The sequence below is a fragment of the Apus apus genome, chromosome 4 (assembly GCF_020740795.1).
Source record: "Apus apus isolate bApuApu2 chromosome 4, bApuApu2.pri.cur, whole genome shotgun sequence".
Lineage (NCBI taxonomy): Eukaryota > Metazoa > Chordata > Aves > Apodiformes > Apodidae > Apus > Apus apus.
The window spans coordinates 32,930,758-32,953,990 of NC_067285.1; the positions used below are offsets into that span (position 1 = coordinate 32,930,758).

At 38.7% G+C, this 23,233-nt stretch overlaps 1 protein-coding gene across 7 annotated transcripts in view; it reads right to left on the reverse strand.

Moving 5' to 3' along the window:
* CTNNA3 (catenin alpha 3) overlaps positions 1-23,233 on the reverse strand; it is a 424,834-nt gene that overhangs the window by 387,462 nt on the left and 14,139 nt on the right. For 6 of the 7 annotated variants that reach the window (XM_051618547.1, XM_051618545.1, XM_051618546.1 and 3 more), the window contains 2 exons: positions 17,349-17,515; positions 9,596-9,715 (listed from right to left, as the gene is read on the reverse strand). In XM_051618547.1, the coding sequence (XP_051474507.1) occupies positions 9,596-9,715; positions 17,349-17,515 (287 nt within the window). The remainder of the gene's footprint in view (positions 1-9,595; positions 9,716-17,348; positions 17,516-23,233) is intronic. The other variant, XM_051618549.1, reaches the window with a different exon arrangement.

The following is a 23,233-nucleotide window of genomic DNA, read 5'->3' on the forward strand; positions in this document are numbered from 1 at the left end:
GCTTAAAACAAATTCTATATTGGTTCTCATATAAAACTGTTTTATCCAGAAAAACCAGAGGTCTATGAGATGAACATGCTCCTTGAGACACACACTTTAATGTGGCTCTTACAGACACAGGTTAGTGGTGGACTCGGCAGTGCTGGCCTTGATGATCTTAAGTGTCTTTCCCAACTTAAATTGTTCTCTGATTGTATGATTCCTTCAAATATTCCTCAACTATTTCTCTTTTCTAAGATACATTAAGGATAACTTTGAGATGAGGCTTGAACCACAGGAAATCTAATTCATGTCTAAGGTGACTGATGGCTTTTTGGACATAAAAGGCTTTGGCTTTCCCAGTCTGGTTCTGAGGCAAGTTATGCAGCATTCAGCTCACACCTACAAGTTCTACTGCTCCAATAAGAACAGCCAACAATATATATTTTGGTCTCCAGGCAGAATGCCATAGTTTCATAAAAAGGGAAGAAATACTAAAAGGTACTAAACACAGTGTAACTGACTCTTCTATAGAAGAGGAAAAAGGCATTCAAGCACACAAGTGGGAAAAGAAAATATTCTCAATATTCAAAATATTCTCAACTTTCCTGTGCACAACAGAAGCAGATCTTCAGACCCATACAGCCCATAGCTGCAGGCCTTCCACATCTCTGAGGCACAAGGGCATCAGGCACAGCTTTAGTTCCCAAGAGGATGTGCCCCATTAAGCACTAGGCTTGAAAGCTCATGGGTTCTCAGGTGACATTCACACTTACCTTTATATTGTCCTGCTGCTTTAGACTTTTCTAATGCAAATGGCTCTTACTGACAACCAAAGAAAACCCATACGAACTCTATCTACAGGCACACTTAGAGTTGCTCCAAAATAGCATGTGAAATATAGAATAGAGAATACCTGTGATCCTCTCTCATCCATCTCCCTTCCCCATGTTACACTGTTGCTTCTTTTTCCTCCCTAATGTTCTCTGTTCTACCAGAACAGGGAGCCATATATATCCAAATGTCTCCAACAGGCCATCTCAGTAGCTTTCATGTAGCTTCACAAATGTATGAACCAAGTATGATCTGATCCTGCTAAAGATCAGATCAAATTTCTTGGCCAGAATAATTAGGCAAAACCATCATAAACAAGGATTGTGATCAAGTTTGAGGTTGTACTTTGTATTCTCTTTGTTTGTACTTTAAATTCTAAGTTTACTCTTTTCCTACATCTCTTCAATTCATTGACACTATTATGCAGTTCCCTTACATCCACAGGCAGTTCATAACACTTCAAAGTACTACATTTCTTCCTCTATGACCACAGTTTTGTTTTTTGTGGTTTTTTTTTTTTAACATCTGCACCAGTGCTTTCCTATTGCAAAATTATTGCAGGTTTCAATAAATTTACTTTGCCTGTGTATCTGGAAAGAGGACAAGATCAACAGAACAAACTGACTGCCATAACTATTACCATAGCAAATCAAACCCAGACACCTTTCAGAAAAGAAAGTGGAAAGTGGTTTATAATTTTTTGTCATCTTTTAAAATATTAGAGCATGTTGAAACAGTTTAAAACATTCATTTCCAAAGTCCACAGTAAAAGGTGCCTGTTAGATATCAGCATTTGGAGGTATGTAAGTACACCTTTTAGAACTATAAGGTGGAAGGATCAGAATTCCTCTTGGTAGCTTGCCTGAATTCTACCAAACTGATTACTGCAGTATTGCCAGGATTTTAGGTATTACAGCTAACCAGCCAGTGTCTCAAGGACCTTGTCTGCAGCTGTTTTCAATTCAAGTTTTATAAAAATCATCTGTTTAAAGTAATGAATGTATTTTGGATCAGTAGACATCACATTAATGCAGCAACACATTGATTTCTCCTGTATTTGTTCATTAGAAACCCTGGTGACCACTCCTAATTCTAAAATCACCCCACAGATTTCAAGATCTTTCTCCATTTTACAGCAGACCAGAAATGAAACACAGAAAGGGAAAAACCTTTGTCAAGACAAGAGAGACATTACAAAGAACTACAAATACCAAACTCACTAGACTGTGTTGGTTTAAGCCTCATGAATCAAATAGAATAGGAACTTCCAGCTGAATTTAACACTAATACTGTATTTGGGTAGAAGTCAGTCTGTCCATTTTAAACTATTAAAAAAATGTACTCAAACATAACCTTTAACAAAAAAATCCAACTAACTCAGTTATCCGTACCAGAAGTGTCATAGTTTACGACTGCCATTTCAGAGTCTAGATTTTGTAGCATAGAATTATCCATTATTTCACCTTTACTCTCAGCTAAATCATATAATCTACTTTAGAGTGCTGTACCTGTCCCACCCAGTTATTACTCTGTATCAAATGCTATTTGTCTTCCTTGCAAATGTGAGCAACTCTAATTATTTAGGCCAGAAGAATTATAATTGAAATAAGGGCAAGTAGTCACTTTGTCAAATCATACTCTACTCCTAGATTCTCAGAGGCACCCAAGTCTACATGATGTCACTACATCTTCAGCAGACAGGAGAATATACTTCTTTAAAAATTGTAGGATAGAGATTCTGATCTTACAGCCTCTGCTCAAGAAAAATCCAACCCCACTTTCAAGTTAGCCTTAGGAAAAGCAGAAGGATTAAGGCTCACAGACTTCAAACTAGTTCTAAATCACTTTGCTTCTCTTTTGAGCACTGAGTGTTTCTACTTTCAACCTAAACATCATCCTGAATTTGTACTGTATTTTCTTGATATAAACCCAAAAGAAATAAGTCCAAATACAGGCCTGCATGGGAGTGGTGGTTCTCCAGCAGTCTCTCACGTGACCATTTCTACATCATCCAAATTCTACTCTGGTACACAAGATCCTGCTTTAATAAACACATGGCCTAATGCACAGTAGGTTTTCTGAGGTTGCAGGCAGTTATAACAGCCACACCCTGAACCAGTGGTGCATAGAAAGAAAAAAATAAGTTGGAGTATAAAGGTCTAGCAAGGACACCTCTGTTTGTACAGCAGGTTATAACTGAAATTATCTTCTGTTTTACCACATCTTTGACCAGACCTAAGCAATTATAATTTACACTGCTATTGATTATACCTGAAGATCAATAGTCTCTCACAATTCTCACTCTGGATGCAAGAGAATTCTGTTCATTTGCCCCAAAATCCAAAACACTTAGGTTAGTTCACACAAGAATACTTCAAAGATGTGCAAGACAGTCATGGTTTCACTTTCATTACTGAATTTTCAGCAGGATTTGAGTGACTACTTCACTCCTTCTACATTTGGAAGACAAATACACCTCCGTTTCTTTGAATTTCATCCATTTATCACAGTTGCAGAAAATGCAAGTAAGTGCAAATGGTTTCTCTGTGAGTTTTGGCTACATCTTCAGTTTGCCAGTGTTCATACTTTCGGCAGAAGTTTCAATACCTTTTTAAAATTTGAGTACCCCTTTATAATTGCACCTCTAATTAATTACTGAACATCAATTTCTTTATATTCTCTCATCACACTAACATCAGGTGGATTCTGAGGCTATCAGCACCAGGCAGCTTTGACATTAACCAGAGAACACGCTCTGCCATGTGGGTGGGGTTTTTTCCCCCCCCTTGTCATTTGATTTCTCCTTCTTTCAAATGGAAAAGGCACGGCTTTTTCTCAGAGGTCTGGCTTCCATGCACAGATTGAAAAATCCCAGTTGGGGAGATCCAAACTGCTTGCAGCTTAAAATCAGGCAAGACTAGCACCACAGACAGACAAATCCAATGGAAGAGCTGAGCTGTAAAAATACTGTGCATGCAGTGGCAAAGTTGATGGGGGATGCCATGTCCTTCCAACCCCACACCCAAAACACATAATAAAAAAATGTGAACAGAGGAATATCAGCACTTTTGGGTGGGAAGGGGAAAGGAAAAGCCTCTTCACCCAGTATGCAAACCATATAGACACACAGGAAAAACAGAAGCAATGGCTAAATAACAGCTATAATCACAGAACTGCCAAGGTGGCTGAAAACAGAACAGAATTGTCACTATTTTCCACTCTCTTGGCTACTGAGACTGATTAGTTGCTTGCTTTTTCGAACTCATGCATGAATGCATAATGCAAGCAGGGGTGTACCACACCTCCTCACTAAGCCATCTCAGCAGCTAATTGTCAAAAACATTCATTTCTGATTTTAACTTTTCTTACTTCCATCCACTGGATCTTGTCATACTCCTGTGTACTAGAATCAAGATTTTGTTAAGTACCTCTATCTGTCATAATTCTAAGCCCTAACCTTTTCCAGGTAAGCAACAATGACTGAGCTCCTTAAGTTTTTGACCATAATGCTTGTTTTCTTGACAACAAATAATTCACCTCTACCCTGAACTTCTTTCAATTCTCAGCATGCTTTTTAAAGTTTTTAGCAACTGGCAGATGCACTGTGTGACAGGTGATAATCTCTTTTGAAAACTTGGCTCCAGTTTCTGGAGTAGAGCACTTTGGTGAACAAGTTTCATGCTCAACACAAAGCCAGCTCAAAAAGCAAAGCAAACAATCCACTTCTTCCATTTATAAAAAGAGAAATGTCATTTGACTGCAGGAAGGAGTCTTTATTCCAAAATCAAGAATTTTTAAATATAAATTTGACCTGCATTATCATGAAGACAGTAGTGGTAACAACAAAATTCTCTGAAGTAAAATAGCTTAAGGGCTTTGCTCCATCTCCTGGAAGCATTATTTCCCATAAGCTAATTACTGTGTGGTTCATAAATGCCTCCAATACTGCCCTTAACTCCTTCAGTTTATAATACACCTTAAAACACTGTAAAATACAACAGTAGTCAGGAAGCAATCCGAAAAGATGGAAAAATGGAAGAATTCAAGTGGCTTCACATAGCTACAGTCCTTTAACATACCCTGAGGGCATATAATCAAAACCAAATAAGTACATCTTCCATTAGCACAACTTTGCAATAGGACACTGCTTTTCTGTGTGTTCACATACTAAAGTTCTGTTGTCATCTCTCAGATGACCATATTGCTGGAGACTTCTGGACAAGAAAGAAAATTTCTTGGAGACAGCTATCTCCTGAAAGGCTTCATAATAGCAGACCAGCTAGAAACAAACACACTCAACGCAAACAAATTCCTTCAGTGGATGCAACCCAACCCTAGAAGCAGGCAGAAAGATTACCTCACAAGTTAGATGGATGACGGGATATCTACCTGGATGGGGGAGAAAGAGTGCTGAGTGAGCAACTGAGTAACAAATTAATTATATCATTGAAAATGAAGTATTTTTAAGTCAGCTTAGAACACTGAGGCATCTCCATGCAGGGTCACAGAAATGGCAGAATAGGAAGAGTGAAAGTCACAGGGACATGAAGCCCATAGCAGGGCTGTGGGTGGGTCCACATTAGCCAGCACTTAGCTTGGCCAACCAAGCATCCACAATCTGAGCATGAGCAGATCCTGTGCATTTCTTCACCTTCATAATTTATCATCTGCAAGGGGTCAGCCTACTTCACACCGTTAAGTACAAATGTTTTGTTTGTGTTTTATCTTAGAATCATAAAATCATTAAGGTTGGAAAAGGCCTTCAAGATCATGAAGTCCAGCTGTCAGCCCTACACCCTCATGACCACTAAACCATCTCCCAAAACACCATGGCTACCTGGTTTTTGAACACCTGCAGGGACGGTGCCTCCACCATCTCCCTGGGCAGCCTGTTCCAACACCTCACCCCTCTTCCTGTCAATAAATTGTTCCCAATATCCAACCTGAACCTCCCCTGGCACAACTTGACCCCATTTCCTTTTGTCCCATCACTGGTCACTAGGGAGAAGAGACCAACACCCACCTTACCACAACCTCCTCTCAGGGAGTTGTAGAGAGCAACGAGGTCTCCTCTCAACCTCCTCCAGGCTGAACAGTCCCAGCTGCCTCCACCTCTCCTTCTAAGACCTGTTCTTCAGGTCCCCAGTCAGCTTAGTTGCCCTTCTCTGTACCCTCTCCAGCACCTCCATGCCCTTGTTATACTGCAGTCCCCAAAACTGCACACAATGCTTGACATGCAGCCACACCAAGGCTACGTATAGGGGAAGGATCACCTCCCTAGTACTGCTGGTCACACTATTCTTGATGCTGACCAGAATGCTGTTGGCCTTCTTGGCCACCTGGGCACACTGCTGGCTCATCTTCAGCCCCCTGTCAATCAACATCCCCTGATCCCTCTCTGCTGGGCAGCTCTCCAGCTACTCCTCCCTAAGCCTGCAGTGCTGCCAGGGTTTGTTGTGCCTCAAGTGTAGGAAACATCTGGCCTTTTTGAGCTTCATACAATTGGCCTCGGCCCATCGACCCAGCCTGTCCAGATCCTCCTGCAGAGCTTCCCTACCCTCAAGCAGATCAACACTTCCACACAGTTTAGAGTCATCTGCAAGCTTACTGAGGGTGCACTATATCCCTTCACCCAAGGCATCAATACAGATGTTAAACTGGAGCATCCCCAGCACTGAGCCCTGGGGAATACCACTCAGGACCAGCCCCAAACTGGATTTAGCTCCATTGAACACAACTCTTCGGACCTAGCCATCCAGTTTTTTATCCAGCAAAGCATGTGCACATCCAAGCCCTGAGCAGCCAGCTTCTGTAGGAAAAGGCTGTGGGAAACCGTGTTAAAGGCCTTGGTAAAGTCAAGGAAGATCTTCACCTGGCCTGAGTTAAATCTACTTCCAACATATTAGGCTAATTGAGCCATCTCACTCAGAAAATTGCAGCAGTTCTGTAGAGACAGAGATACTGTTTCTTCCACTAACCAACAGTAAGAACACTCTGACATGCAGCAGTATATTTGGAAGCAGACTTAACTAGACCTGGCATACAGATGCGGTTCAGTACTTCTCATTTTGTCTGGGACACAGAAGAACATCCTTCAGGCTTCTTAGCCACAATAATACATGTCATCCACACAGGTCAGCTTCGCAACATTGAAGCCTCCAACTCCAAGAACTTTCCATCCTCCCCCTCTATAACCACCGAAGTATTTAGCCACTCTGACCAGTTCCATGCCAGATCATACATACACTCAGCCTGTTTACAAAACTACAGTCTGAAAGCTCTGAGAAGTTTGACAAGCATATGCTAACAACTTTCAGGTTTTTGTATAAAGATGAATTCTTGACCTCACTTCCCATTTTTAAGAGATATTTCTGCCAGCAATCTGCTTGCTATCTGAAAACTCAAGACCTTCTAAACCCATTCTGAAAATTGCCAGTTAAAAACATCTTAATATGAACCATCAACCCAAGTGTGTTTGGCTCTTGTATACTGCTAGCACTCATAGAAGTTAGGTCTATATTTGTAAATCACAGTCAACGTGGGTCATTTTAAAAATCCTTTTAAAAGCACAGATTCATTTCCCATCTGTCCTATAAACTTCAACACTGAAGAACTACATTGCTATATTGCACTTGGTCTCATCTCTAAAAAACAAGGACAGAAACATAACCATATTTCATTTAAAGCCATGTTCATTACTTTGACTACACTTAACCATAAATTAATTCATACTCGTATACAATTGTTTGTCTCCAAACAGATGGTGGTGACTCAACATTTTGCCAGTGGGGCTACGAATATACCCTTACTCTAATTACAGAGCAAATAAATTATTATCAATTAAATGTGCACACGCTCTCCAAACACAGATGCAAGTGTCACAAACTCAGAACAGCTTCAGTCCCAATCCAGGTCTATACTTTTTGTCCAGTAATCAAACCAAATCTTGATCTTTTCACAGCAAGCTCCCTTTCTTTCCAAAGTAAGATACCATTAAGAGCATCTTCTACAATAAATAGATGTGACAGCTTCTCAAATCTCCAAACAAGTGCTATTGAGATTAAAACCTCCCTATCAAATATTACTCAAGAAAACCATAAAACTACTTATCAGGAATGCAACGCAAATTAACTAAGACACAAAGAACATCTCTAATCTCCCTCATTTGTTTTTGCTTTGGGGGTTGTTGGGTTTTTTTTTAAATCGTTTCAGTCTTCACCTAGGTTATTTTCTTAGAAGTAGTGTATAACATTTTTGAAAAATTCAGTCACAGAAATAAGATAGAACAAACTAACTTCTGTTCTGTGGTTGAAAGTAGGAAGTGATTTTACACCTAACACACCTTTATTGCCTCCAAACAAAAGCTTCTGCCAACATAGCAAAACAGAGACAAAAAACAGCATGTGGAGATACACACGTCTGATTTTAAACAAGTAAGTTAAGATTCTCCAAATGGCTTCGAAGTGCCAAGTATTGAGATAGGAAGGGTAGTGAAGATCTGAAACCAGGAGAAAAGATGCTCTGCTCAAGGTAAATTAAATATGTTATTGAAGAGTGTTCAAGAAGAACACTCCAGAAGAGAGATGTTATATTCAGGATCTGCTAGAGAACCAGACACATATCCCTTGAAATAAAAATTAATTGTGCAGTCATGAGTGGGAATTCAGACTAGAGAGCACTACTTGAAATAAAAGTGTGATCGTAGCTTGACAAGTAATTCTAGAATTTACACTTCCCTGGCTCAGAAATACTCTCCTAGCCCTTGCAAATGTGACATTTATCATGTTTGACATAATTAGTAGATCAGATAACACAAACCCACATTAGCTGCCAGTTAAAACACTGTCTTGGTTGCTGGCAGCCTCACGTCAGAAGGCTCAAAGAACTATGCTATAGTGCTGCCAGAATAACAACTCCCACCACACCAAAACTCACCAAAGCCAATTGCTCCCTGATCTCCTTGTCTTGAGAATCTAATATTCATGTATTCAGATACTATCTGTCACTGAACCCTTCCAGAATTTTTAACTATCTAATCAATTATCTGACAAAAACAACTGTAAGTGACCTGCTCCCAAAGCAAATAAAGTGTTTGCCAACACTGACACCAAGCGACTGAAATCAGAAAAATAGAAGCAAGAACTACTGCCATGTAAAAAGGTTAAAGTATTTCATCAGGATACTCTGAAAGGGGCAAATCTTACAAATATTCATAAAAAAATAAATGAAGATCTGTTATGAGATCTGACATTTTCACAGAAGCCATGCATCAGTGACAGATAGTATGCCCAGCATTAAATACATCTTAACACTTTGATTTAACCTTGATCTTGCAAGCACGAGTCAAAGGCTGCATGCACTTCTAACTTAAGTGCAATCTAACCTTGTAAATTCATTTTTGAAGAAAAAAGGTGGTTGGTATGCACACTCAAGATTTGATTCTATTGTTAGGTGGATTTAGGTCAAGTCAAAAAAATCCAAATACTACTTTTATACTCTTTAATCAAAAAAAACCACAAACATGTTCTGTGTTAATGCAAAGTTTAATAGTCTCACTTCCTTGCTTTACCCATCTTTCTCTGTTGAGAAATCAAAAACCACGCAGTCCAGCATCACATGCACTACACAGAACTGCCATCCCTCCTGCTGGCTTAAATGCTGACAGGACAAAGCATAAAACCCTACCGACAGAACAATAATTCTATAAAACACACCAGTTTTACCACCCACCATGATTATGCCCATTATTTTAAGTCTTACTATCAAGCTTTCATGTTCTTACCTGCTGACGTTTATGTGCCAAATAATCAAGATTTTCCAGATCTTTTTGAAACTTCTGGTAGGTTTTCTGTAGATCAGATTTACTGGATACATTTCTTAAAGATTCAAATGTTCTTTGAACCTGTGATGGTAAAAAGAAAAACCAACATCAAATACCATAATTCATACAGTTGCTGTGTTTTTCACTATATTAGAATTTTATTCTGCTAATTACTAACATTATAGAGCTGTGTCATCTCTTGAGTATACCACCTTTTAGATATTCCTGCAATTTTGTTTTTAAAAACAATCCCAGTGTTGAAAGCATAATATATATGTCCCATTTAAATTATTTAACTTGGTGGGTCAGACTTGCATAAGACAACACTAGCAATCAACACAATCTCTAATGGTTAAGTTTTTTCTACACCATGTTACAGGATGGAAGATACTTCGATAGTTTTAATTTCTTTTTTGTTCAACTAATAAAAACATACGCAACTTCATACAGGCCATGAACTCGTCATTTTATCAAGCATAACAGTAGGTCTTGCATATCAGGATATTCCTAATCAAGTTAATTTACTTAGGAGTAATTGGCAAGACTGAATACTCACCTTGGGCAATGTACTCACATTCTGGACAAAAGCTGTGACAAAGTTATCTATACTTGATTAGAGATCTTACTTTTAAATTTAAAACTTCCTTCATGCATACATTATGATTAAAAATAGTACTGGTATTTTTCAGAGAGATGAACACACCAACACAGCTGTAGGGAACTGTGACTGAAAGGCTAAGATTTGTGCAAAAAAGAGAATGGGAGCTACAGCTTCCTTGCTACCTTCAGGAAATCATTAGTCTTCTCCTCAGATTTCATTTCCCTAGCTGTAAATACCCTTCACCTCACAAGCATGTTTGGCTGCCATCAGAAGCAAGACTGAAGAACTGGACAATTGGGAAGACCTCCATGTCCTCTAAACCCCTCCAAAACATCGACTTGGCTTACTACAGTTACAGATCTGGTAGATTAAGTGTCTGCTATAAGCTTGCACATGGTACCAATGTGGTAATCCAGGGAATGAGGAAAAAGACCAAAATAAATGGCCCACTTGCCAGTCAGCTCTGGAATGCCAAGCATTTCAGTAGTAACTACAGCACACATTTCTCTACATCTTGGATAAAACTTGTTGAATTGTATAAAGAATGAACCATAGGATTAGAAAGTGGGGAAACTCTTCATAGCATACTTGACAGAATCCCAAGGAAACAGCTTCCATACTAGACAAGTTGCAGCTTCTTTGGTTTGACATCTTAGTTCAAGTCAGTATCTAATTTGTATCTAAAGGATCCTAGTCTAGAACTTGGTATAAGCCACATTCTTGAACAGCACAAGAACACCTTCAGCAGACAAAATTCTCTCCAAGTTAAATCAGATTCCCTTGCCAAGCCTGGGAACCTCAATATGGGCCATTAAAGTATTGGCTTGTCAACTAAACAGAAGGCCAGGCCACAAAAATATGAGATCATAAATATGCAGTGCAAAGTACTTAATCCCTCACAATTCAGAGATGCAGAAGGAGACATTATTAAATATGGAGTACAGTGTCTTATTCCTGGTCATAATCTTACCATCTCCATATAAACAGAAGGAGGTATGGGAGGCAGCAGATACTGCTTCTTCAGTTTATTAAGCTCATCTGCCTGGGAGTCTAGCTAAGTCATAAGTAACCAAATCTCCTGCTGCACACCTTTACTTGGTCTCTTTCTATGTACTTGGTTCAGACTGAGGGTCAACACTGTGAGAAGCCAGGCTGTTATTCAAGAATTAGGAGAAATGGCTCTTTTCTAGGTTGTTTAGAGCTGCAGAAATGAGTCTGTGTCTTTCAGAATATCAATATCATCTTCCACTGTGCAGGGCAGCAAGATAGCACTGAACTATTCTGACCATTTGTAAAATATTTCTCTTTATTTCCATATGTATTAGCACAAGCTGAATTAAGGATGAGAAGCACATTTCCATTCTGACACAGGGAAGCCATTAATGAAAAAATACCCTCCTGGTCTAACAACACAATGCTTCTCTATGACCAAATTATATTAAATCTACTATTTTAAAAGACCGGGAGACATGGTTGGAAAAGAAAAAAAATTCAAAACCTCTCTCAAACTCCTGTTACTGATCACACACACCTGTGAAAAAATAGTTGCTCTCCCAATATTTTGCAATAACAGAATGAGCAACATGCCTCTTGGGAGAGGTTTATGGAGAGTAGGTCACAGAGCCTTCTCCATTCAGGAAATGAGATTATTTTGTTCTTATTTCAAGAGGGTCCAAAGACATGGATTTTGATGATAAAGCAGATACTCTATTTTACATGCATTTCTTCATTTTTGCCTCCCAAAGCAAAAGCAAATTATAAAATAAATTTCTTTAGAACAGAAGGATCTTTGCATGCTTTTGAGATACCAATAAGTTTTGAACAAAGAAGCCACTTGGAATTACACTGATTTCATTACTATCCTACCAAGAAATTATCTGCCAAGAGAAATTGATTCTCCAACGTTATTTTACCTAGCTTGCTTTCCAAGATTAGTGCTCACAGAAGGAAATTTCAGAGCATCACTTCTGCATTACCCTTATGTAAGCACAGCACTTCAAAGTTAAGGAAGCGTTGCTGCACAAGTAAAACACAGTAATAACTACTCAGAAGGAAACCATTTAACACCCTCTTTTTTCCTGCTTTGTTCCAATAGAGTCTACTGCAATGGAGTCCTTGAAAATTCCTGCATGTTCCAATCAGCGACAAAATCCAAATAATAATTCAGAATAGTTGTCTGCTTTTTTAATATCCCATCTTCCAACTTTGTCAAAATCTTCAAAAAAAACTTCAGACACAGTACAGATTTCTCCAACTGGCAATTTCATGCATTCCTTATTAAGCTATGCTACAAACCACCTTTGCAACATAGATGTCCCAGGCTTTATGCTTACAACTTACTTCACTTGGAAATTCTCACAATTTTTCATGTATTAATTTTCTGAAAAATCAATATATAACTATCTTTTACACTATGCATGTTAAATCAAACCAGAAAAATTTTATATTACTTAAAGCTTTATCCATTCAAAATAAGGCCTACTTCTGCCACTCCCCCTCCCCTTATGCCTGGGTTGTGCAGTTTGTATAAAGCTTAGGACTAAGTACAGATAAATCTGCTTTTATCACTATTTTCTTCTGGTTTGTGTAACTGACAGGTTGCTGCTTACATTCTCTCACCATCATCTCAGGGATACAAATCGATACTGTTGTCTAAGGCAGCTTTTCCCAGATTTAGGAATCTTCAATTCATACTAAGGAAAAGCTGATATTCTCCCTTCCCATGTCTGTCTACCCATCCTTACATGCACAGCTTTCAATATGTCAAAACTTGATCCCTCCCAGGCAGGAGTTTTAAGAGGACAGTCTATTCCCTCCTGTTGCTGTGGAAGGGCATGATTTTCCTTTGCTACTATGACCCATCACTCTATTAAAAGGGCAGAGGCTGAGCAGTAGGGAGGAAAGCCATGTACCACCACTGGGGCGAGGAGCTGCTCCTACTGTTCTTTAATCATGCAGACACTCTGGAAGAAATGGAAGTTATCCTCTCTCAAATCCACCAAGCATGCTTTGCTCACTGAGACCCTTCTAGGATACTAGATAGGACACGAACCAGTGAACGACAGACAGGGTGCCTGCAGCAGAAGCAAAACTAGAAAACTCTTCAGAAATTCCTGAGGGAGCTGACCCACATCTCATCTTCGATGTGACAGCAAAACACATTTTCAATACACACAAAGACAACACTGAGGAGTCTATTGCAGACAAATAGAGGTACCAAGCTAGAATTAAGACTGATGAGAAGGCTCTACACTGCAGAGAAGCAAGGACTGCATTTGTTTTCAAGACTTTTCATTTAAATGTGTTTTTAACCCAGCAATTGTGTTTCTTTCTTGGAAACATACACTACATTCCACTCGGTTTTCTTCTGCTATGGTAAAACTGGTCCAGGAGCCTTCAGGCTTAGTAATTTTAAAGAAATTCTGGAACAGCAGTACCTGATGCTGGCCACTTAGAGTCCCTTCAAAGATATTTTTCTGACCAGCAAGTAAAAGATAACGCTATTTTTTCCTCCACCTATTCCCATGCTAAGACCAAAACCAGATATTACATGAACAGAACTGCAGGGACTGGGAAGTTTGTTCCTTAGTAACAGTTGGTTAGAAGAGAGTCATTAATATGGCTGTTTCAAGGGAAGCCCTAGGGGTTGTAAAGCAACAAGTCATTAGGCAATTACAAAGCAGCAATCAAGAGGCCAAGAATAGAAGTGGATCCAGGTTCCTCCTGCACTCAAAAAGATGCTTACTTAGTAAAGTCCAACTCTTAAACATAATTCTTGGGGAGCTGCTTTTCCTCTGGCATTTATTGCACACTACAGACAGCCACCTAATTTGCAGAGTGCAACATTAAACACCATAGCCCTGATTGCCCTGCATCCCACATGGCATATACTGACCTCAGACTGGTAGCAAGACTCCATCTCTGATGGATTATATGAAAAGAAATCTGAGTATGAACCAAAGAAGCCACATCCTCTCCCAAAGACTTCTGTGATCAGAAGAATACCACCCCTTATTTTCAGAGACTTCTCTTGCCATGGGAATGACTCATGCCCACCAAAGGGAAGGTGTGAAGTTTCTGCTCACTTTCAATTTCATACCTGGCCTTGCATCCCCAGAGTAGCTGACATTCTTTTTGCCCTTTCTTCATGTTTTTTCTGCTGACTGCATGACCTAACAATACCAAAACAGTCAGAAGGCAATGCAGGGAGCAAGTCAAATTCTAGTTTAAGCAGAGTTATGCGAGTCAAATCAAGTATCTAAATCTGAAGCATAGGTAAGCCTGAGATGACTTTCTTCTTTTATGTAATCATACTGGTTTTTTTCCTGCTCAAAACATTTTTAATGCTGATGAATATTTTGCAGTGAAGGGAGGAACAGACAGCACTGTGCCCACGGGGCCCAAGTTCACAGGTTGCTTCTTATCTCTAGCCATTCTCATATTTCTTTCATGGCAAGAGTTTTAAATAACTCTAAGCAAGCATTTTATAAAGATCACCCTGTCTGAGGCATTCATGAAAAATATGAAGACTTAAACAGTAAATCTACAAGCATGACAAGATGGGGAAAAAAAGGCAGATAAAACATGTTGGCTCAGCATGATCTGAAATACATTAGAGACAGACTGCCAAAGCAATTTGAATGAAATTCTCAGAACTTGTTACCTTTTTGCTACTCTCCTCTGATCAATACATTCAAGTAATTCCATTAGTCTGTTAATTCACTTGAATAATATTAAGCATTACTAACCATTATGAATGAGGCTGGTAATACCCATCTGAATCAGAGTGCAACACGAGACAGCCCTTTGTCTGACTACATTTTTGTAACTCAGTTTTATGATTAAAGACTTCAAACTCTGAAGTATGCAAACTCAGATACAGACAGCTATTTATTTAAACTCTCCCCGGTATTAAAAAAAAAATAAATCAGTGGTTTAAAGAAGCAAAACATTTATCAGTGTGATGTACTTTGTTTTCTCACTCAGCTCCGAAATGAGCTTGCTCATCATCGTACTCTTACAAGGCTGTAAATTCTGCAAATGGCTAGAAGTGCACTATGTCAGAATGTGATCAATCACTGAGAATTTGTACTGGCTTCTAATATGCATCATTTGATCCACACTTGGCTTGGTGAAGACTCCCCAGAATCCATGAAACAACCAAAATTCTTTCCAAGTAATTAGTGAAATTTCAAAAAAGCTATTCCCAGGTTCACAAAGGTATGGGCTTAGACACGTGGAGTTAAACTCCTGCTAGGTTTATCAAATTCTTCCAAATAGACTGACCTGTTACTTATAGCTTAAAAGTTGGATTTCAATATTTTTGTTACAAAGATATTTTCAGCATTATACTGTTTTACATAAAGATTTTATTACATAGATGTCAAAAAGAGCTCAAAGTCTAAGTAAAACATACTTTAAAAGTACATTTCAGTAAAATGTACTAAAAATACTCTAAGAAAAGAACACTCTTACAGACTACATAAACTAGAAAGAGGTAGCTGAGGCCCATTTTGTTTCCTAGATATAATTAGAACAACAGATGTCACAGGTAAAACTAGATGAGGCTTTATATGACAACTAGTCACCTTATCATTGTTTCGCTTCCATTTTTATTTGCCATTAACAATCCAGACTGCATTCTGTCAGTAGAAGTAACTATGGTTTCAAATTTTTTGAATGTCATTGTTAGAATTAACCCATTTTACTGAGTGAGCAAGGCTAAAAACTTTTAGCACTCTGATAGATGGTTTTGAAAAGTATCAGATACATCGATAATTCCCCATTAAATAATTCTGTATTGAATAAGACCTGAATAATACTCTACAGTTATGATGCTGTACCACTTTCTTTCACTTCACACATCAAAAATCCTTCCTTAGTTAGAATTTTAACTTCATTTATTCTACTATTACTTTTTTTTCATTTTTAAAATTAATTGTCTGTCTTTTAAATTTCTTCACTTTATTCTATGACAATTATAAAACTCAAAAGTTGTGAAAATACATGGCAATCAAATTTCTCATCTCTTAAATGATTTCTTACTTTTTAATCTGTCTGTCACATACTACTGGAAGTGCTACAGAAAAGAAAGGACATAAAAACAGAGTACTTCCTTGCTCTTCCCAGAGGAGAGAGACATGGGATTGAATGGAGTAAGCATCCAGAGAAGAAACACAGTAAAGACATTTTTGTGGTCAGACATGTGATGTTGGCAAGATGAAAATCACACTTTAAAAAAGGAAGAAAGCCTGCTCACATGGGAAAATAGAGCTGATACTAAAAGAACTTGAGTTTATGGGGACAGCAAAGTACTTTGATGCTGAACACAACAAGCGTGGACATTTGGCCTCACTCAGAGGCACAACCACCAACTATTTTTATATAGCAATAGAAGAATGAGGCCAACCCCTCTGTATAAAGAAACCTAGGTGGAAAAAAACATGGCCCAAAACTCTTGTGCGATACACACTTTGAAAACACATTATTTCCTCAAGTGAAAAAATTGAGTGGCTGTTAGAGAATATTTTCTACCACACTATTTTAAAGTTTCTCCAACATTAGGACTTCCTACTTTTCTTCCTGAAGCCAATGAATAGACATCCGAGTGGATGCATACACATCTGAGGGAGTTCTGGGAGGTGCCTCACAAATCTTTTCCCTCTCCTTTTGGCTGACCTGTCTCCCAAATGGACTTGAATACAGGGACAGACCCTTACCTACTTAGTTTTTTCCCCCTCTCTAAATACCCACCTAAAACCGCACCTTTTAGATTCTCCAGAGATAAATTATTTCCTACTACTGCCACAAATATGAAGGTTGCACACATAAAAAGCTATACCATAGCTCAATAAAAGAGGAAACAAGAAATGAAGTTAAAATTATACAGATAGCCACCTGCCTCCCCATATCAAATACACTGAGTTTAAAGTAGAAAACTTTTTTCATGTTTTATAAATCTCATCTGCAATCTACACTCTTGCCACTTGCCAAGGTGTTGTGTGCATGAGATCTGCAATTTCCAAGTACAAAAAAAATCTTTCAGTGTAGAAAGAACCATCAGCAGGCACTTCGTGGCTAAAGGGAGTTTGAGTTAAGTCAAATTCTACTCACCACAGTTAAATGCTCCAGTAAGTATGCCACATCAACCATGTCTGCCAGAATTAGAAGCCTTGTGACAGCTGTAAGCAGAGCTCGTGCTGCTTGGACAACAGCCTCCCTCTTAGGCAGATAACAGGGATCACTGGTAAATGCCTCTGCTGACACCTTTAAGGCTTGACCTGCAAAATGAAGACAAATTCCTTTAGGCTATATCCCAACACCCAGAAAAAAATAGTTGAACAAGTTACCAGTACTGTCAATCAATTTGGCATCTTATTGTTGCCCTAATGCCTTGAAATAAGGATCAGTTATTAGAGATCATGCAGCATGTTCCACATTCTGAACCATGTCACCTTTCTGTTCTTCTGAATCATTTAATTCTGACGCTGTGTTGAACTTTTCTAGCCACTGCTTTTTCTGTTACTGTGTATTTCTCTGTCCCTAATGTTAAATAATCGCCAGTTACAGAAGGTAATCAAATATTCTTCTCATCATAAATGTAAGTTAATGGAATGAAAATCTTATACACTTGGACACCTGACTGAAAAAATATATGAAATCTAAAGAGTGGAGCTAGTTGACTGTGCCAGTAGTTCACAATATACTTGCTCTTCAAGATGGAGTTTCGTCAATGAAATTAAATAATAAGAACAACAATGACAAACACTCAAGTTTGCTTTCAGCAATCAGTCACCTGAAGTTATTTTAAGAAAAAAAAATCCCTTACACTCATTTCAAAAAGCATTTCAATATCTACTATCACCTGAGGAGCTGTGCTAGCAATGACATCACCATGAGACAACTCAGTCAACACAGAGGTGCACTGGAGAGCTCTGGTCACGTAAGCACAAGCTGCAAAAGTGTTTCACCTATTAAACCCTCTGTAACAGCTTGAAAACCAAGGATGGAACAAGTCACAAAAAAAAATAGTTTTGGCTGTGCTTAAAATTAGGAAACATCATTACTAAATGTAGCTATTAAAAGAGCACATATTCATTAAGCCAACCCTCTGCTGACAACTGCCTTAAGCATGTCCTGGATTTTGGATGCAACAGTGAAACAAAAAGATGGTATTTAAGAATACGATATTGCTCCATACTTGTATTTTTTGTTTATTATGCAATATTCCTTCTACCTCTATCTGAATTACTGACATCTTGGTATAAGAACGGGGTTCCTCCAACACAACATCAGCACAGAAATAAAACTACAGGAAATAAAATGTTAATCAGAACAACTGATTTTTAAAGATTTCCACCTCTGCAATGGACAGAAGTACCTCTGTGCTGTTTTCAGTTCTAGAAGTTTCAAAGCACTGAGGCATGAGCCCAGTAATCCTGGGGCAGGACGGAGAGGGGAAAGAAAACAGAGAGCAAATCTTGCCTACATGCATAGATACCATTAGATGTATTTTTGAAAGCAACTATTACAAATGTTGATAAATTAATAGCAATTTGGAAAGTTTTAGGAGGAATTCAAGATATGAATCCTTTAAATTCATTGTGCCTTCGTAAGGACATGGGAAATACAGTGCATACACACCATCATGAACTGAAACCCTTGCCCTTTCATTTCTCTCATGACCTCAAATAGAAAGACAACTTTTCAAATTTCTGACAAGCAATATCAACAAAAACTGGCTTTATTTTGTTTTCACGGTATTTAACTACTATTGGTTTCTGCTGCCAACTACTGGTTTTGAATATCTTAAATTTGACATGTTATCTTTCAGGCTGTAAGAGTATAAGTTCACATCACATTCTTTAAAGTATTTGGAAGGCATAAACTCTAACAGTAATTTGGTCCATTTCAACTGTCAGATTCTTAAAGATATTTGCACAAAAACATGAAGCTGACACATTCAGTGTAAAGCAGGTAGACAAGAAAGCATGAAACAATGGTAATTTTTTGTGCAATTAATACATATGAGTGTAGAGCTGCCCACCTTGGTTCCTCTCTAAAGCATCAGGGAGACACTGTTTACCAGAGCAACAAAACTAGCACCATCTCTGCTTGGCTGGCCACCTAGTAACTTGTAAACTTTCTGACCAATTTCAATAAAAATTTTATACAGAGGAAGATACTGAAAGTTAGCTAATTTTCCATGAAATTAGGAAGGAAACCAAGTTAAAGCCCTCACTGATGGCAAGCTGGGGCTAGCAGTAAAAGCTAAGTAGAAGCTACTGCTAAGCTTCAAAGACTCTATACATGTGTTGAGATGCAAAAATTAAAGGGACACAGGCTCTTCTTGTTCCACTACAGACTATTTTTAGACATACACAACATCTGAAGTGTTTATAAGGAGAGGAAGAGAACAGCAGACACTGTTCATTATCAGCATTTACTCATAAGGTAAGCAAACAGATCAGACTCACTACTATTTTTTCAGTGTCCTGTGCCATCCAAGCAAAGGCAAAGCAGCTATTAACTTATTTTGTTTCAGCATTTTAAGCCGTATTTGTGAAAACTTTTGTAGCCCAAGACAAATGTGGCCTATAAAGCTCACATATTTCAAAGGACAAAAGGCAAGTCAGCCTGGTGACCTTCAGGGAATCTGTAACTTCTCAGGCACAGGATCTGCTGCAGTTCAGGATGACTTCTGTTGGAAGCTAGTGAAGTCTGGAGAAACTGAGATGAGAATTCATTAAGGGGAAGCAGTAAGAAAAAAAATCATAGAACACTTTGGGTTGGAAGGGACCTTAAAGACCATCTAGTTCCAACCCCTCTGCGTTAGCAGGGACACTTCCCACTAGAACAGGTTGCTCAGAGCCCCATCCAAGGGAGGGGGGTTCCACAACTAAAAATCTAGGAATCTGGTAAGAACACAGTTCAGCCACAGGTAATTTTTTGAAACTTTAGAGGATCCATGCACTTGAACTAGCACCAAAAATATCCAAAAACTTACATGAAATTTCCCTTAAAAACAACTGTAAGCCTGTTGGCAATTAGCTGTCAAAAGGTACACACTTCTGGGTCGCTAGCAGAAAGCAAACAGTCTATACAGACACTAACTGCAGTCAGTGAGCACCCCCCAGAGACAGCATCCAACATGACACCAGCAACAGCTCAAATGTTTGGGTTTGTTTAGGCAAGATCCTCAGAATTACACTTTCTTCTTTTATCTCTTGGAATATTTATTTCTCCTTAAATCCCAAGCATCACGTTTGTCTCTCATTTGTTTTTATATCTGGATTCCTCATGTTTTATTTTTAACTGTAGCAGTATGAAATCCACATGGAATGCAGCGAGTTTTATGCTATTCTTCTATCCTCCCACAAGGAGATACTGGTGCCAAGAGTTGCCACCCACTCCTGTGAACTGCACCCTTAAAAAGACTGGTGGATTTACAGCTCCAGAGAAACACAGTTGTCAAAGGGAGTCCAGTGGCTGAGGGAAGGATGTTCCAGAGTCAGTAAAAGTAAGGATTTCAAATGTCCTGATGTCAAACAGAAAAGGGGAGGGGAAATCAATCATTTATACCAGTAACAGAAACCTTGAACTCTGACTTACACTGCTATTTGTAGCCTCAAGTTCTGCAGGCATGAACTCATACATGAGCAGAATCAGTACCAGAGAAAGTTGGAAGTCACTGTCACATTGAAGCACAAAACAACCAACCCTTTCTAAAAACAGAAGATTAAACAATACAAGTCACTAGTATAATGACCTGTTCTGTTCCCACAAATACCATTATCCATGTGCAACAGCAAAGAAAGGATTCTGCTTCAGCCAGCTGGAAGTGACCCTATCAGCATTAGGGCAAAGCAGATTGATACCTCCTGCATGTTCCTAATACTCAACACCATGGTAACTCAGATTCTCACAATAGCTCTCTGTAGATGTTACAGGACTTCTCTCTCCCACTACACAGTCTCTTACCCCACTCAGATACTATTGCATTCTGTTGCATTGCAATTATTTCACCACTACATACCAGGAAGCTCCACTTCCTCATCTCATACAGTTCTTCCTACTGTGTAACCAAAACCACCGTACACCCCCTTCATGCCTTACACCCATGTCTTTATTTCCCCTTTCCCACTCAGGGTCATCTGAGCCAGTGATGGTGATGTCAGAAGCTTTTCTACAAGGGATCTGCTCTTCATTTGATGGAAAGCGTGTACAGTAGTTTATTTTAAGCCTCGGGAATATTTAAAGTCTGTCTCCCAGAATAAAAGTCTCCTAGATGCAGGACCTACACATGTACCTCAATGCATGATGAGAAAGCTAAATTTATTCTTAAGGCTGGGTTTTGGGTTGTTTGTTTTTGGTTTTTTTTTGGGGGGGACAAATTAGATTATAGTATAATACAAGAGATCACTATAACCTTCCTTCAATAACTCTCCTTACAGTATCCTCCTCATTTCTTGCCAGTGAATAGGAGTTTCTTCCATCCCACAGTCTTTCCTCCCCTCTACAATGTCAGAAGACATAATATATCAACATTCAAATTATCTAATTATTTTTTCTGAGTTCCTTCTAAAGTGTACAACTGAAGACTCAAAATGCAACTCCAGCAAGTAACTTGCTTTCAGTTCACTGTTGTGTGATGAAAGGCTTATCTAGGAACACACTTGAGCATGATAACAGCTAAATACATGAAACAGTGACACTGCAATAGATAGAAACAACTCAGACAACAACTGTTGTGTTTCTGACTATATATAGTCAGCAAGCAATGGCAATAAATACCAAACATTTTAGCTATGCCTGTGCAACTGCTTGAAAACTAAGTGATTGTATCCTTGACAACTGCAAAAAAAAAAAAAATCACAGGTCTAACCTCAGATTTCAATGCAAATTCCTAAGAGAATGTTTCTCTACAAACTACATCTGTTTTCTCTTAAAATTGACTAAATATCAGAACGGAGACCTTATAGTCTGATGGTTAAAGTCAGAAGTATTCACAGTAGAACAAGGCTTCTTCTTCTGTTATACAGAGGTCAGTTATTTTACCATGAATTCACAGCACATGAGTCAGAAGGCAGTTCTTTGAAGTGCTGCATGCATGAAATATGGCAATGAGAGCTTTTCAAAAGATTTACATTTTAGTTTATTCCTCTATTTTAGAATTTAAAAATGTGAACCTGAGTGCCCTTTCATAAAGCTTTCCCAACTCAGACCACAAGGAAAACACTGCGGTTCTTCAGTTCCCAGGCTAGTGGATTTTGTGGACAATGCACGTAGTCCACCACCCACAGACCTGCCTGGTAGCTCATTTAGCAGAGTTCCAGAAGGTGGTGAATCAATACACAGGTACAGATGGGCCTTAAAAAGTACTTTCAAGAGGAAACTCAGAAGAAAAACTTGGAGGACCTCTTTATTAACATGATCAGCACCAAGACTATAATTCTTCAGCCAAATTCTGTAGATGTCAAGGGAAGCAAAAACTACGTTTACCCAGGGAATGTGCCTGCCATCCATTAAGCAACACCTCCTTCCAGAGGTCACTAGCAGAACTCGTCTGAATTTGAAAATCAAAAGTCTCATCTACTGACAGTGCTTCTCAAGGCCAAACTGCAGTCAGCAAAGTCACAGCCATGTCCTCATTTCTGAGGACATTAGATGAGTCACTACCACATCAGATGAATTACAAGTGACAGTGTCTTCTATTTTTCTTACCTCCACTGTTCCATTTTATTCTACTACTTGGTCCCTTTTTTCCCCTCAAAACATTGTTATGATCAGGATTAACAGCAGCAGCTTGAAAAAAAGTTTATCACTCCTCTAAAAGAAACCTTTGTAATGAGCTCCAAAAGTAACAAAGCAGCATTTTTACTCTAGTGATTGACATTCAAAAGTAATAAGCATTTAATTCTCATATTATGAGAATTATGCAAAACCAGGTGAGTTTTATTCTTTCTAGATGCTGGTATGCAACTCTGACCCATAGCTTG